Source organism: Patagioenas fasciata, chromosome 13 (genome assembly GCF_037038585.1).
Source record: "Patagioenas fasciata isolate bPatFas1 chromosome 13, bPatFas1.hap1, whole genome shotgun sequence".
Classification (NCBI taxonomy): Eukaryota; Metazoa; Chordata; class Aves; order Columbiformes; family Columbidae; genus Patagioenas; species Patagioenas fasciata.
This window is the reverse complement of record NC_092532.1, coordinates 11591290-11607182: the sequence shown is the minus strand read 5'-3', so window position 1 is coordinate 11607182 and position 15893 is coordinate 11591290. Positions and strand designations below refer to the sequence as shown.

General features: G+C 46.2%; 1 protein-coding gene across 1 annotated transcript in view; it reads left to right on the top strand.

Moving 5' to 3' along the window:
* The first annotated feature begins 217 nt into the window (after positions 1-217).
* Positions 218-15893, top strand: part of CRISPLD2 (cysteine rich secretory protein LCCL domain containing 2) — a 30382-nt gene continuing 14706 nt past the window's right edge. Inside the window, exons 1-6 of the mRNA XM_065848481.2 lie at positions 218-470; positions 4539-4864; positions 10111-10229; positions 12214-12346; positions 13033-13148; positions 14971-15071. Of these exons, the coding sequence (XP_065704553.1) occupies positions 4622-4864; positions 10111-10229; positions 12214-12346; positions 13033-13148; positions 14971-15071 (712 nt within the window). The 5' untranslated portion in view covers positions 218-470; positions 4539-4621. The remainder of the gene's footprint in view (positions 471-4538; positions 4865-10110; positions 10230-12213; positions 12347-13032; positions 13149-14970; positions 15072-15893) is intronic.

Sequence of the window (15893 nt, the reverse complement as noted above, 5' to 3'; positions counted from 1 at the left end):
TCCGGCTGCACTTCTCCTCCTCCTCCTCCTCCCCTCTCCCGGGTGTTGTGTTACAGCCCTGGGAAGGATGGCCCGAACTTGCTGAGCCCCAATGACCGTCTACAAACTGCTGACATCCCCAGCGACATCCCCCGCTCGTTGCTCCTGCCTCTTTTTTTTTTTCTTTTTTCTTTATTTTTTTTTTTTCTTCTTTTCGTTATTCCTGCAGGCCCCTTGCCAAACAGGACGATCCAGGGTTGTCCTTTTTGCCTGGAGAGCATAAATACCACTGGGGAGCTCTGTGAGACTGCAGTTGGTATGAGCTGCTGAGCTGAGACCTCGCGTTCCTCCTAAGACTTATTTCATCCTTTTATTTTTATTTTTTTTTATCCCCCTCCTCCTAGTTCAAATATTTCAGATATATAATTAATTTTCCACAAGGAGGCTTGGAGGAGCTACGATTTCCTGGGGAGTTGGAAGGATTCGACGAGGTAAGTGTAAGCTTCGGTCCCTGCTTCTGCAATGTGGTTTGGGGGTGTGTGTGAAATGCCTTTATTTAAGTAGGCACACTTTTAGTAACGTCTCCCAAAAGTTGCCTGCGTAGTATAAAATAGCACAATGCTGTCTGAGCTGCCCTTATGTATGCTTTGAGAGGTTAATGCAAGATTAATAAACATTAATCTTGAATGAATGGGAGGAGTTTGCAAGGACAGGAGTGGATTTCTACACAAATAGAAAATATCTAAGGGATGCTGTGACAGTCTCTAAGAGCTGACTACCCATGGGCACCACTGGCCTGCTCCAAGAAGCCTGTCTTTGTGCAATTCTGCTCTAAAGTCCTGTCTCAAAAGAATTTCACAGCGTCGCCACATGTTGTGTGTGTTACCAGTGGGTTTTCCGTGTGGTTTTGTGTAGAAACTCACCCACTTCGCTTCTGTGGGAGTGGATTGTAATGGGAGATCCAGATGTTTTGGCCCGTGGCCTCGAGGATGCTGAATGCATAGAGTGTTCTGTGCAGACAGCGTTATGTCCTGCGTCAGGGAACTTGTCATCACACTTTTCTTTTGAAGCCAACACAATTCTTCAAAGCTGAGAATGCTCATCTCAGTTAAATAGATGGCCTGGGCTTTAATGCATCAAGTATGTTGTGGCTTAACCCCTGGATTTCTTTCCACAGGTTAGCTGATCCCAGGCTAACTCCTGTTAAAAGCTGATCCCAGGCTAACTCCTGTTAAAAGCTGATCCTAGGCTTTACTCCCCTCAGCTTTGCTGGCTTAGATGCTTTGCTGGCATCCTGAGCTAACTCTTACATTTCCTTGCCTTGTCAGCTTGTTCCATGTATAAGCCCACAGCTCTCGGGATATTTTAGCTGCAAATGCCAACCAAGGAGTAGACACCTACTAATCTGCTTCACTAGGGAGGCAGTTGAAGATCAAAAGCTGTAAAGACTAAGGTGAAGCAGAGACATAATGAAGACCAGAAGTCAGCCTGCATGTGGCTTTAGCAGGCGCTGCGTGCCAGGCTCCAAACGCCACCAGCTCTTCTGCTTTCTGCGAAATGCAGACACCATCCATTAGCTAGGGAAATAGCTTTCTAAAAATACTCTTTTTCAAAGTCCGGCGCTGCTTTTTGACTTCCTCAGACCCCAGCAGAAGGCCTCTCCTTTGTCCCTAGTTTGGACAGGCTTTACAGTCATTTTTTGCTGACTCACTCATTTCTGATCGCTCCCAGATGTTTACCTGGCACCAGTATCAAGGGCCCGATGCGTTTCAAGGGAGGCTGTGCTCATACTCCACTTGAACCCTTGAAAACAAACAGCAGAGGCTTCCTCAGCTGACTGTCAGCTGATAATTTTCTCTAAATAATGTCAAATCCCAGCTCCAAGGCAATATGATTTCAATTTTCCCCGATGAGGAGCTCCTGATGGAGCCCCAATGTGTTGTCCCAGCTCTGCAGGGCGCTTGGCCCCGCTGCTCTTTTAACATGTGTCCGGGTGTTTCATTGCACCTGGGCATGAAGATATTAAGAGAGGTAAATGGATGGACATCTGAAATCAATGAGAGCTTGCTGAAACATGAGCATCTATCTGCTGCTTTCAGTTAATCTGGCCAGGGAGCTCTTGGCTCCCTCTGTGATCACTTCATCCTTCCTATGGATGCCGGGGCTCCCCACCTCAAGCCAAAGCAGAGAAAGGGACCTGCACACCCCAAGTGATAAAGAAGATAGTGCCAAAGTGACCTAATTTTAAAGAAGCCCAAGTATTTCCTTGCTCGTAAACAAGATATAGGGAAGAACATCCTGAGGGATAATGCACCATCTGTTGCAAGGTTTTGGCTGGATCACGAAACCAGCCGCGTTGGCTTCGTTGTGGAGCCGTGACTGGGGCAGCTCCTCGGGGCTTTCAGATGTTACAGCTGGGTTTTTTTTTTTTTTCAAGCTGCCCGCTCTGTAAGTTCAGTGTTTGCCTTAAATGGGTGGTGGATACGGGCTCCTATTTAGCAAAGGGCACCCGGCCAAATGAGGGGGTACAACGGCAGCGTATATTCGCTGTGTGTTCCTGCCCGCTCTACCTACAGGGCAGGCTGCCGTCCCAACTGCTGGGGCTAAATGGCCACATTGTGAACGGCTGTGGCAGAGCATCTATTTTTAAATTCTCAGGGAAGTGCCTCAAAGTAGGAATTGTTCCCTGAATTTGGGTCAGACAGCCTACAAAAGCAACAGCTCGTTTTGCCTCCACTGCCCCTCTGGAGCCAGGTTAGAAAGTTGGGCTCCTGCTTGGGGGGGAAGCAGATGCCAACAAACAGGGCTGGGAAGAGGATGAGGTTAATGTGATATTTGTCCCGACGCCACCGAACGCCCTGTCCTGTCTTTCAGGTGTGCCTGGAGCTGGGAACAAGGCGTGTGTGTTCGACTTGCTCTGCAGAGCAGGAAATAATGAGAAGCCGTTACCTAAACCGAGCAAATTGCATTCCTGCATTGTTCTGCTGAGGCTTAATGCTCTGCCTGGAGAGAGATAGAGGGCAGCTGGTTTTCATCTGCCTTAATACAGTACAAGGGAGAAGCCTCAGAAAAGGAATTTCTCTATTTTGTGTAGACAACCAAGAGGTTTTCAGGGGTTCTCAATGGCCTTGGAGTAGTTTTGGGCTCCCACCTGTGCAAAGCACCTCTGCTTGCCACTGGCTTCTGCAGGTGCTGTTGTGCTGGGTCTGGGTAACTGAGATTTGGGACTTTGTGCTCGAGCACAGCTTTTCCAGCTGGGAGCTGGAAGGCGCTTCCCTGCCTTGGATGGTTTTCAACTCGTCCGGTCTCAGTGTGTCCAAGTCCCATGTCACTGGGCTGAAACTTCTCATATAATTCCTGCTAATCTTGGGGTTTCTTTCCCGACGCTGCACAGGGATGCTTTTCACGTGTCTTTTAACAGCACTGTCAAAAACAGATCCTCACCTAGTGTTGAAGAGGGGGTTGTGGAAGGTTTCTTCCAAAATTTAGCCCAAAGGGGCGAGATGCTGTGCTTGCACTGCCTGTACAGATGCTTATGGTCCCGATGGATCGATTCTGCTCTAGTGACTCTTAGATCCCACCTGAAGAGCATTAGGTGCTGCAGAGCTGTGCAGCAGCACAGATTTCCTTCCCTGAATAGCTCATAATCTAAATAAAACCAGCCAAGATGCGCAAGGCTTGTTAGATGGAAATGTCAGGACAGGCGGGAGAGGAAGAGTTTGGAAATAGCAGGTGGAGCAGGAGTAGTGTGGAGCAAGGGAGGGGACAGGGATTAAATGAAGCGGTTCAAACCCAGCAATGACCAAATTGAGACCGTCTCTGTGAGCTGTCGGTGCTGACAGCTACTGAGCGTGCACGGGAACACCTAATCTTCTGGCGGGGGAAGGATGGGTGCTCCGGCTCCTCTCCTCATCTGCCATAATTCATATCGCTGGCCGCGTTCCCGCTCGCCGTAAAGCAATGATGCGTCAGCGAGAACACCCCAATGCGTCACTCGCCAGCAGGGATTTTGGTTGTTCGACGCTACGGTGACATTTCACATAAACAGCCGCTTTCACGGAGTCTGGCAGCTGCTCTACTGGAGTCTATTGGCAGAGCGGGGCCTCCAAAATAGCTCTTGCTGCCGTCTGACCTTTGCCATCCAGCTTGCTGGGAATTTTACTTTCCTTTTAGCCGGTCTCCACTTTAACAGCTGCTTTTTGGGTGAATACCTTTAAATGTTTCCCCTTCCTGCCTGTGATGGGGTGGAGCTGGGATTACTCAGCGTTGCTGAGTGACACCTGTACCTCTGACATCTTTGGTGGAGAGGACATCTGCCACTGTGCCGGGGTGATGCTTGCTTCCAACACAACATCAGTTGCGTTGCCAGGTGTGATAAACTGAACTCCCATCACTTATGGTGTTGTTCAGATCATTGAGGTGAATGATAATTACTTAGACTGTAGGATTCACTCTTTTGCAAGCAAAAATCTGGGTTGTGTGGCTTCCTCAGTGGGGGTCATATGCACTGAAAGCTTCTCCGGCACTGCTCTGATTGCCTGTTTCTCCCCCAAATTCAGACCTGCACTGAGCCACAGGAGTCCCTGCAAGGAAACGGACCATTGTCTTCATCTCCGCTTGTGCTGGCTGTAGGGGAGGCGACATGAACCCTGCCCTGCCTTGGATCCTTCCTCTGGGATGTGTACTGTTCCTGGGACAGGCAGCCGAATGCTTCGTCTTGTCCAACTCAAGTCACCTGGAGAGGATTCTGAGTAAATATCAGGATGGGGAAACTCATTCCAGATCCAAAAGAGCCATTTTATTCTCAGACAGACAGGAGATACTGATGCTCCACAATAAACTGAGAGGTCAAGTGCACCCAGCAGCATCTAATATGGAATACATGGTGAGTCTAGCTCCTGATAGCTAACTTTATTATTACTTTTTTTAAACTTTATTTTAATTTTCCTTGCGATGTAGCAAATTTCCTCTTAAGTAAGTTTTTCTCAAGAGGTTTCCCGGAGCAATTTCATTCCAGTGTGAACGACACTTTAGATCGTTGGACTGTTTTGGTTGGAAAGGGCCACTAATGGGTCATCGAGTCCATCCGCTGCGTAGTTTCAGGAGTGGTTCCATTATTCATAAACCATCTCCAGTGATGGCAATTCCACAGCCTGCCTCAGCAGGTTCTTCCATTACCTTAATGTCATAAAAGCATCAAATTTTCCCTAGTGTTTAACCCATATTTTCCCTGGGAAAGCTTTCAGACTGTTGTGACTGGTGTTTTGGGACACTACGCTCTGCTCTGATGGTCTGTGGGTTGCCATCAGCTGCCACCCAATGCTGGGAGCAGCACCTGCCCTTTTGTCATACACTGGTCACCAGAGATTACCAGTGTGAGCCGAACATCTGTGATGCTGCTGGGGATCCATTCAGGACCTTAGAGAAACAGGGCTTGAGGAATGTGGCTCCATCTGCAAAGAATTTCAGTCACTGGAAATAGCTGAGAAGACTTGGGAGTTCATGGGTGGATGGGTCGGTGCGATTGGCTTTCCATAGTTCAAGAAACCAAAATAAAAGTTTGGTCAATGTATTCTCCCACTTCAGAGGGAGAACTGAAAAGTATAACTCTGAAATAGACCTTTACCGTCAACAATTCAGATGAATAGGGGTTTTTTTTACCTGATGCCAGAGACCCTACTTTGAGCTATTTTTGACGTGTCATCAAAATATTGCAGGGCCAGAAAATGATGTAGGCAAATAATCTTTTTTGTCTGCCTTTTCCCAGTGTGCAAATATAGGCATGACCAAAACTAGCCTCACTTCAACTTTGTGCTCCTGCTGACAGATTAAATGACTAATGATTTGTTGAGACTGTGTTTAAAAGGGTGAAAGAAAAGTACACTAAATGCAATATAAAATTGTTTGCCAGCTGTGCTGAAATGAGTCTTGCAAATGGAAAATCCTGACTTTTGAGACTGTAGGGAAAGGCAAAAGCAAAGGGAGGGCAGAGGACAGGAAGGAGGGACAGTTGTCCATCAGTTGGTCCCCAGGAGCATCAACCATCGTTCTTTCATCCCCCTTTTGTCAGAAACCGCACGTCTTTCTAAGAACCAGTGCTTTGTATTTCGATTCTCAGCGGGCTCTCACGTCATCCTGCAGGCAAGGTACTGCCAGAGTGGAGGTGACTTGATGAATATCCAGAAAGTAAACACAAAGCCTGAGAAAGCCAAATGTGTTTGGGTTGGCATGGAGGATCTGAGAGGGTTGCCGTTGCGGACCGTCCGCTGGCCGGCTGCTGGTGTTGCTTGCAGCGCGGTTACACTTCTGTGTTTGCCTTTGCTCAGTGTGCTTTTTTAGTGGTTTTTATGGGTGATTGAGGGTAAATGAAAGGGCCTTATATGCTGTGAAGAAAGAAGCTTGAGCATAAGATGGTGCTGCTTGGAAAGGCTATAATCAGTCTTTCATGTCTTTGTGTTTACCCAACATTACTTGGAAATGCTGTGTATATTCTGAATGTGAATTTTACTTTAATCCTTTGTCCTGTATAGGACACTTCTCATTTGGACTTGTTTAAGAGTATGGTCTGTCTTTAGTACTGTAGATAAACTTTCCTCTCTTCCTTTGGTGCCGGTGTGAAGCGTCACAGGCGCGTGGTGCTAATTTGCGAATAAGTAGGCAGAACTTGTTCTTGCCCATCAATCTCCAAATGCTGCCTCTTCAAAGTCCTTTCTCCCAGCTCCATATCTGACGTATTCACCTGATGCAAAGTAGCAAGGGGTGCTAATATATTCCAGGAAAGGGACACATCGGTCTCCTACAGGAGGACTTTAGTTGGTGGAGGCTGTTAATATGAAAGCAATAACACAGGGAATCCCATGACTTATCTGGAGATCAAAAGAATTATATACATATGGGATAAAAGTAAAGTGGAATGAAGAAATTAAGAAAGAAACAGTTTTGGTGCTGGGTTTGTATAATTAATTGAAAGCTAGCACAGATATTCAGTGTTGATGAAAAATGAGTGAGTTGTGTACATCTTCCCAACGAAGCTGGTCGAATATGGAATTGTCTTAACTGTGTAACAGTTTTATGATCAACACTTGCACTGTGTGTTTGGGCTTTATAACAGCAGTCACAGCCATGGATGGGTGCCAAGACTAAAATCCAGAATAAAAAGGACATAATAGTTCCTAAGACGTCTTGACCTTTTAAAATGGCTTGGTCAGATGGTTTCAGCAGTGATGAAAGGCAGAAAACTTTTCTCATGTGGAGCCTCAAAGATAGCTGGATAAAACAAAATTGTTCTCAGTACAGATTGCTGGAAGGAAAATAATTTGTTAATAGCTTGCCTTCATGTGCAAGGTGTCCACCCTTCCGCTCAACTGTAGGGTGGTGGCTGTCCTTGTCAGGAAAGAATAGTATTTCTGTGTGGATTAGCAAAGTGTATCTGAGCTTCTGACAGTACATGTCAGTCTTGGGCTCCCGTGCCACTTTTAAAAGTAAATTGCCATTATTGTAAGAAGTCTAAGATGGGGAGAAAAATGAGAGAGTAACCTGGTCGCTACAACTCAGGTGTCTGGGATCGGGTTTACAAACTAGTTAGGCTGAGTAAATTGACTCTTTATGGAGTACATACCTACAAATTGTAAAATCGTGTGTGCATGCCATGCATGTATTTAACGTGTACAGTGAATACTGTACTTTGAAAGGCCATTAAAAATTTGAAGGAGTAAAAAAAAGAGAGTCCGTGTGCTGAATCACTTGGAATTGCACATACCCAAAGGCTTCTCAGTCTCTGCTTGGGAAGGGGACTGAGCACAGACGTACACGGCCCCTTTAGCTTCAGGACTCTTCCGAGATACTGCTTTGAATATTGGCAGAAAGAATTCTTGTAAGTGTAGCTGGGAAAGTCTGAAATCTATTTTTTTTTAATATGTTTATTGCTCTGAAATAATTCCAGTCTCCTGACCGCATTCATGTCTGAGAAGCAAGAGGCAAATAACTGCTCTAATTTAAATGGGAAGGCTTTGTAATCTGACGCCTGCAGAAATGAGCTTCTCTACTCATCAAGCACAAAGCCATGCAAAGACGTAGCTCGTTCCCAATTGCCCGTTGAGTATCTTTTGTCCGAGTTCATTTGTTTTATCCGTAGGCATCAAAGGAAGATGTAACACATATGTTCGCATCCATTTCCATTTAATAGCCTAGTGTTCATAATGTTTCTGCATTAAATTAGGAGATTTGGAGTGTCTCCACCTTTGAGGCTGCAGGGAATAATGCTCTACTAGAAAGCCTGAAGTGCTTGTAGCGCATAATGTCTGGGGAGAGTTTCTGTGGCTTCTGTGTTGGATGGGAAGGCGGATTGTGGCTGGTCATTGCCTGGTGCAGAAAGTGGGAGACCACAAAAAGCTGTGTGTCTAGGCACAATCGCAACAGTCTGCTTGAAGGGAGGACTGGAAATGTGTGTGTGGTGGGTCAGATCCCATACACCTTCAAGGAGCTGGAGGGCTGAGGCAGAAAAGGGTTTTTATTCCTTCTGTCAGAGTTGTGTCTGCACGGGGTTTTGCAGATTGACCTGAATTTGCTTGGCCAAGCTGATGAGCTCAGAGCAGCTCTGAGGTGTTGTTGGAATTTGGGTTGCTGAGCATGCTTAATGATAAGGTGTTCTCGGGGGTCCAGGCTGTTAGCTTGGTTAGGTGAGCTCATGTTTGCCTGAGAAAGATTGTGTAGACACATCAAGGTCCAGGAGACACCGTGTTTTCCTGTCATCTTAGTGAGGGATGTGCAGTTCCTCTCCATCCCAGTTATAACTGCCCGAGGCTGTGTTCAGATACTCAGAATGAGCAGTTGATGGGTTTGAAATGTGTTTGAGAACCTAAATGCCCTCCAGTCCTCCAAATGGGGTCTGATGGGTCCTTTGAGATGTTTGAGATCAGGAGCTGCTTTTCTTCTGGAGAAGACGGGACTTGGAAAGACCAGCTGGTTGTGATGGTAAACGTCCAATGAGGACATAATCTCGTGCTGGCATGTGAACGGACTGTAGACACACTACAAGACTTCTCTTCCCTTTGGGTTTATTTGTAGGAATGTGCGGTAATATTTTAATCCCAATGAATTATCCTCTAAGGGCTGTTCTGAATAGACCAGCTGTCAGTAATTACACAATGAATTCAGGGCACTGTCTCCTGGGTCCAGCAAGTCTGGCCTTAAAAACAAATATACTCCTGGGCAGCAGAGCCAATGAAGCCAGCTTTTCTGTTTGCCTTTGTATCATGTTTGAGCTCTTGTTTGGCTTATAGCTGGGTGATATTCAGCGAGGACTGATCTCACACCAAAGTCCTTCTCTCAGTGGGAACATAAATGAGATTTGTCACTTCTAACCTGATGCCTGTTTCACTGAGAGTGATATTAGTTTGACAGCTCTGGGGCTTTGCCACCTCTGACAAATTTGACTGGATCCTTTGGTGGACTCAGCAGTTATTCTGGAAGGAGAGATGGGACTGGGAGCCTCAGACCCGTGTCCCTTGCTCAAGAGATTGGGCCAAAAATCTTCAACGATGTTGATAGTGAAGGACAGGAGCACATCCACGGTTGGAGTCCCATTTGATGAGAAAACTGGGAAATGTCCTGATATTGAGGACAATGGAAGGAAAATCAAGCTGCAACTACATCAGAGCACTGACAGCATGTTAGAAGTCTTGCAGATCTCAGAAATGGGTGAGGAAGTGCTGCGATCTCCACAATTGATTTTGTTGTTGTTATTGTTTTGTTTTGTTCTAACAACTTAGAAAAACACCTGCAAGAGTATCTTGTGTTTTAAGGTGGATAGTCTAGATGGGTTCTTGAGGTCTCACCAGGTGTGTTTTCTGCTGACCTGTGCAAAGCATGTCCTAAGAAGCATGGCATCCGGCAAGAAAAATAATAGACTGTTTAGTGCCCTGTGTTTCCATGGCAGGGGACATCTAGAACAACTTGGTTTTAGGTCAGGGCACATCATTACAATGTGCTGGCTTCACAAAGACAGACCAGACACCGAGGGTTGAGCTGTAATTTAGTCTTTCTTCACTAACTGCTGTTGATTGAGTCTCTCGATCTAATAAGCTTGAGATGATGAACTGACCTATTCTTTTCTCTCTCAATGCCTTGAAGACCTGGGATGATGAGCTGGAAAGATCAGCCCACGCTTGGGCTCAGCAGTGTATCTGGGACCATGGGCCGAGTGCCCTCATCAGGTCAATTGGACAGAACTTGGCGGTTCACTGGGGCAGGTAAGAGTTGGGGTGCCACAAGCTCACGGCAAAGAGCAATTTGTGGGTCCTCCTTTGGAGCCGGTTGGAAAGGGTTGTCTTCTTGATGCTTGGTAGAGCACTGGGGAGATGGGGGAAAAACTGAGGATTTTTAATTGCAATTGCTTCGGTGCAATGGTTACAGGGATGCCATCTGCAACCACCTTCAGCCGCTTGTTCCCAGCAAACCAACATGGATTTGGCTTACTCCTTTTATCTGTCATGTGCTTAAGGTCACTCATACCCCCTAAGGAGCACAACTGTAGAAGCCATAATGCTTGTTCCTGAATCTTCTGTTTTGGGGGGACTTCAGGCACGACACTGAGAACTGGCTGAAAGCTGAAATTTCTCTGGAACAATGTTTGGACTCAGTTGCTAGTTCAGAATTAATTATCTCTTGCTGTATTTCCCATAAATATTTATCCAGCTCCTAATGTCTCCAAACTGAAAGCACTTTGCAGATTTTTTTGTTCAGCTTTCTGGGGTAGGTTTTTAACCCAGAGCTGTTAACCCAGCTAGGAAAGCTGATGTTAAGGCTTCCAAAGGGATCTGTCTCTTCATCTCATGGTTAAATTTGTTTATTGTTAAGCCCCTGTTATTAAGCCTGTTCTAGGTTAAGTCTGTTTTGTACAGCAAACATTTTGTATGTGCTCAGGAGCCCTAATGGGTGGAAATGCAGCTACGCTTGTTGTGAATCTGGTAGAACTTGGTTGAAAGCAATGGAAATTTGCTGGTGTGAAGCTGGCCCGATATAAAAATCAGGCCTGTTTTTGTTGGCAGAATAAAATAATGATGGGAAAGTAGAGTGGTTAATCCATTGGAAACAAAGTAAAAAATATCGGGCTGTTCTTGGCTTTTCTACAAGTGTTTAAGTGGCCATAGGTTACTAATGGAGGCAGATCCAATCTTGCTCCCTTTGTAGTCACTGAGAGGAAAAAGAAATCTGATTTATCGCCGTTTTTTCAGGAACGGGCCATAACTTGATTGCTTCGATTTCCTCTCCTGTAAAATAGGATTCGGAAAGTATTCACTTAATGACATCATGAGATGAGTGTTTTTAAAATGCTTCTAATGAATGATTTTTAATGAAGAGTTCGCTGAAAGAGCAAACCCCAGTTGGTAATGACATCATTAGTATTTCTGGCCTCTTGCTTCAAGTGAGCTGTTGAAAGGAATAAAAAGCATTGGGTTCGAAGCACTTCTCTGCTTTGATCCAGAATTTGCAGATTGCTCTGTTTGCTCACTGTATATGTAGCCTGCAAAATGCATATGTTTCTACAGGTAATTTTAACACCATTTGTTTTTCCTCAAACAGCACAAGTAGCATCAGTGCTGCCACAAACTGTAATATCTGGTGCGTAGTTTGCACAAAATAGATGCAGCGTGTGCGGGGGCTTGAGAAAATTGCTGCGATAAAAGGTGGTATACGTGTGTAGTGTAACTCTTGGTGTGATGTGAGTGTGAAAAAGCCTGCTGGCTTTCAAAGGTTTTACATTTTTAATTGCTAGTGCACTTCCAGATTTAGCAAATTGCCTGGTGGTAAAATAGGTACGTGGTGCCTTTTGGTTTAACATGTTTGGCAAACCTGAACTTCTGTTTACTTTCAAAATACAAATTTCTGCCAAACTAGAAGGGTTTTTTTGTAGTTGTGTGGAAAAGTCAGGAGGACATTTCAGGTCAGCAGCACTTGAAGAGTGTGTCCAGCTTATAAATAATACGGAAAGTCAGACGGGGCTGTGAATCTTAGGGAAAAAAGTAATCTTTAATGTTTTCAATGAAATTTTTTTCCTCATCATTAGACCACATTACTGGGTTCTTTAAGCAACAGTTTTTCAGTCAATGGTACTTACCTTGAGCAACTTTTAAATAAAAATTAACAACACTTCTATTGAAAAATCTGAGCTGCAGATGTTGTTTGAAAACTTTTACCAGAACTTTGTGATTTAAACTGTCTTTCTTCCTTCAGATATCGATCTCCAGCTTTCCACGTCCAATCTTGGTATGATGAAGTCAAAGATTACACGTACCCGTATCCTCACGAGTGCAACCCATGGTGTCCAGAGAAATGCACTGGCTCCATGTGCACACATTACACCCAGGTAAAGCAGCTGAAGGCATTGCACATCTCTACTCTCTGCATAGAATTATAGAATCATTTTGGTTGGAAGAGACCCTGAAGGCCATAGAGTCCAACCATAACCCAACTCTGGCACTGACCCATGTTCCTGAGAACCTCGTCTCTGCGTCTGTTCAACCCCTCCAGGGTTGGTGACTCCACCACTGCCCTGGGCAGCCTGTTCCAATGCCCAAAAGCCCTTTCCGGGAAGAAATTATTCCCAATATCCAATCTAAACCTCCACTGATGCAGCTCGAGTCTGTTTCATCTCATCCTATTGCTTATTACTTGGGAGAAGAGACCAACACCCTGCATGCTCCAAGCTCCTTTCAGGCAGTTCAGAGATCAGAAGGTCTCCCCTCAGCTCCTGTTCTCCAGCTGAACCCCCCCCGGTCCCTCAACCGCTCCCATCACACTTGTGCTCCAGCCCCTTCCCCAGCTCCATTCCCTTCTCTGAACTCGTTCTAGCACCTCAAGGTCTTTATTGTTGTGAGGGACCTAGAACTGACCCCAGGGCTTGGGATGCAGCCTCAGCAGCATCAAGTACAGCAGAACAAACACTTCTGTGATCCTGTTTGCCACATCCTCACACATGTCCCAGTTATCACTGCAATGTGTGCCCACAATGGGTGAATTTGCTTATTTTCAGTAACTGCGTTGCACTTGCAGATAGTCTGGGCCACGACGAACAAGATCGGGTGTGCCGTGAACGTCTGCAAGCAGATGAACGTCTGGGGAGAAATCTGGGAGAATGCCGTCTACCTGGTCTGCAATTACTCGCCCAAGTAAGGCCAATGAGCTGGGCTCTCTCCAGCTTTCCTAAAACTGGCAGCTTGCTTAACTAGCCCGGGATCTGGGGAAGAGATTTCAGGCAGTCTAGACCGGTGGTTGTGGCTTTAAGTTTGCTCTTTAGACGGTAGCAGAGAGCTGGTTCAAGACTTTTGAGCATTGCCTGGAAAAGTGAATGAGAGGCTGGGGCCAGGCTGGAGCTTTGATGTTCCTGCCACGGGAAGGAGGAGCAGGAGATGGCCAGGATGGAGCTGCCAAGCTCAGAGGCTGGGAGGGGCTGGGGTGGTGATTAACGCCATTCCAGCAGCAGCCTCTGTAAATCCCAGACCCGATGAGCTCCCCGTGGCTTTAAAAAAGAAAAAGAAAAAAAAGTGAAATAGCTAACTCTTGACTGATGCAGCTAACTTGATGGTTTGACTAAATTTCAAAATGAAAATCATGTTTCTTGACTACTATATCCAGGAGCAGTGTCCTCCTTGGCAACGGCAATTAATATTTTCTACTTAATTGGTTAATAGGAGAAACATACCCACTCCAAGTCCTTGGTGATTTAAATCTTAGCAACAAAATGAAACAGGGGAATCATTATGTACAAATGGAGTGGCTTGTAGAGCTGGAGATCATCAGGCAAAAAAAGGCAGAGAAAAAAGATGTGTGGGCACAGAGCTGGCAGTTCACAGCATGGTCGAGGCAGAGCCCCATGGGTGGGTTGTCTAAGCCCCCCTCCCAAAATCAGCTGCTGAGAACATTAAACTTGTGGTTTGATGGGATTTAATAACCTGCTCCTTGTGCGGGATCGCAACGTCACCCATGGAGCTCCCACAGCAGGTTGAACTATTTGCACATCATCCATCCAGGGCTGCTGGATGGAAAAACACTCAATTTCTGCAGTTTCTGCTGAATCTTTTCTCTCTGGCACCAGTGCACATTGTCCTCATCTAGCCTTATAGGTGGAAACAGCTGAAAGAGCAATAACCAAAGGGTTCATAGCCATGGGCTGAACTCTGTCCCCTTCAACCTTCCCGGCCCCTAAAATTTGCACTACAGAGTGCCAAAAAGGGCTTTTGTTTGTGGGTACTTTATTCAGGAAAATGTAATAACCCATTGATTTACTTCTGTTTACAGAAGATCGCAGTATTTACATTGGAGTTTAATGTAAAAGTGATATTGCATGCGATTTGTTTAAATAAAACCCTAAACATGGTATCTTGGAGGTGAAATGAGGAGGACCGTTTTTCTTACAAGGCTTTCCTAGGCTGGTTGTTTAGTCTTTGCTTAGTTGCTCGAGCCAGGATGGTGTTTCTGCACCCTCAGAGGCAAAACTGGGGACTTAAGGATGGCCAAGTTGGATGACGAGAGAGTGCCAAGTGCTGCTCTGGTTCCTAGATGATCTGACATTGAGGGTCCATGTATTTTCTAGTGTTTTTCTGTTTGGAAATAGTTCCAGATAGAAAATGGAGCAGCTTTTTAAAGGTTAGAGCTGCGCTCCAGCATGTCCCATGCAACTTGCTGGGGGTTTTGCAAAAAATGGTGGGAGACCTGTGGCTCTGATGAGCAAGAGGGATGAGGACAAGTGTTGGGCAAATGGGAGGCAGCTCCCGAGCCCCCAGAGCTATTGCTGGAGGACAACAGGCAGCACAGGGATGGACAGAGTAGGGACAGGTCATGATTTCACCCTGTCCAAAGATCAGCACAGCAGAAACACCCGTTTTCCCCACTCTTTCAGTCCCAGGTGGTCTTAGGGGTGAAGGATTCAGAGCTGTTGCTACCGTGGGTATTTGGGTGTCTGATGGGTGCACGTTGCTCTTGTGCTTGCAGGGGCAACTGGATCGGAGAAGCTCCATACAAGACTGGCCGCCCTTGCTCCGAGTGCCCGCCGAGTTATGGGGGAGGCTGCCAGAACAACCTCTGCTACAGAGGTACATGCTGGGGGGCTTGGGGAACCTTCCTGGGTGGCAGAAAGACTGGAGCAAACTTATGCCTGGAAGATTTAATTAGAAGCAGTCGCAGCTTTACGCACCGTTTAATTAGCCTCCCTTAGTGTCTTGACATCACAACACGTGGTGAATCAGTGGCTGCTGCTGAAACTGAAACGCTCTGAACTGCTTGAAATCAGGGGCCGGGATTCGATGTGTTTTCCCTGGTGAAAATGAGGGCGAGCGCTCAGATGGGGAGAAGCTGCTGTGAGCTTACGTGGGTTTGGCCCGGGAACTCTGGTGGGATTTTGCGCGCTGGGAGGAGCAATCCCATCCTCATTGGTTTGTTTGGGAAGGGAATGTTCTCCGACACTTAGCGGAGGCGACGTGGGTGGGCAGAGCTTGGCCGCCCGCCCTGCTCCTTCGGGGGCCAGGAATGGAGTGTTTCCCTCTCTCCCCACCTTGGTTTTCATGGCTGTAAAATGAACACAGCGATTTGTGTCTCTTGGGGGAGAGGAGGGCATTGTGGACAGTTTTTCCTGACATGTGGAGTTCTCTAAAATATATTATTCATGCTGAAACCTCCAGTTAAGCAGCGCTATCTTCCAGCACTCGGGGGATTTTCTGGGGACATGCATGGAGGGCATTTCTTTTTTCCCATGTGTTTTGCTTCACGGAGCTCTTAGAAACAGGCAGGTTCCCTGGACACTTGCCCAAAGCTGAGGCTTATTTTGCTGTGATGTTGCAGTTGTCATATTTAGCCTGGGGTTGCGGGTCTAGAACGAAGTCTCCGGAGTGCAGCTGGGCTTGGGGGGATGATCCATG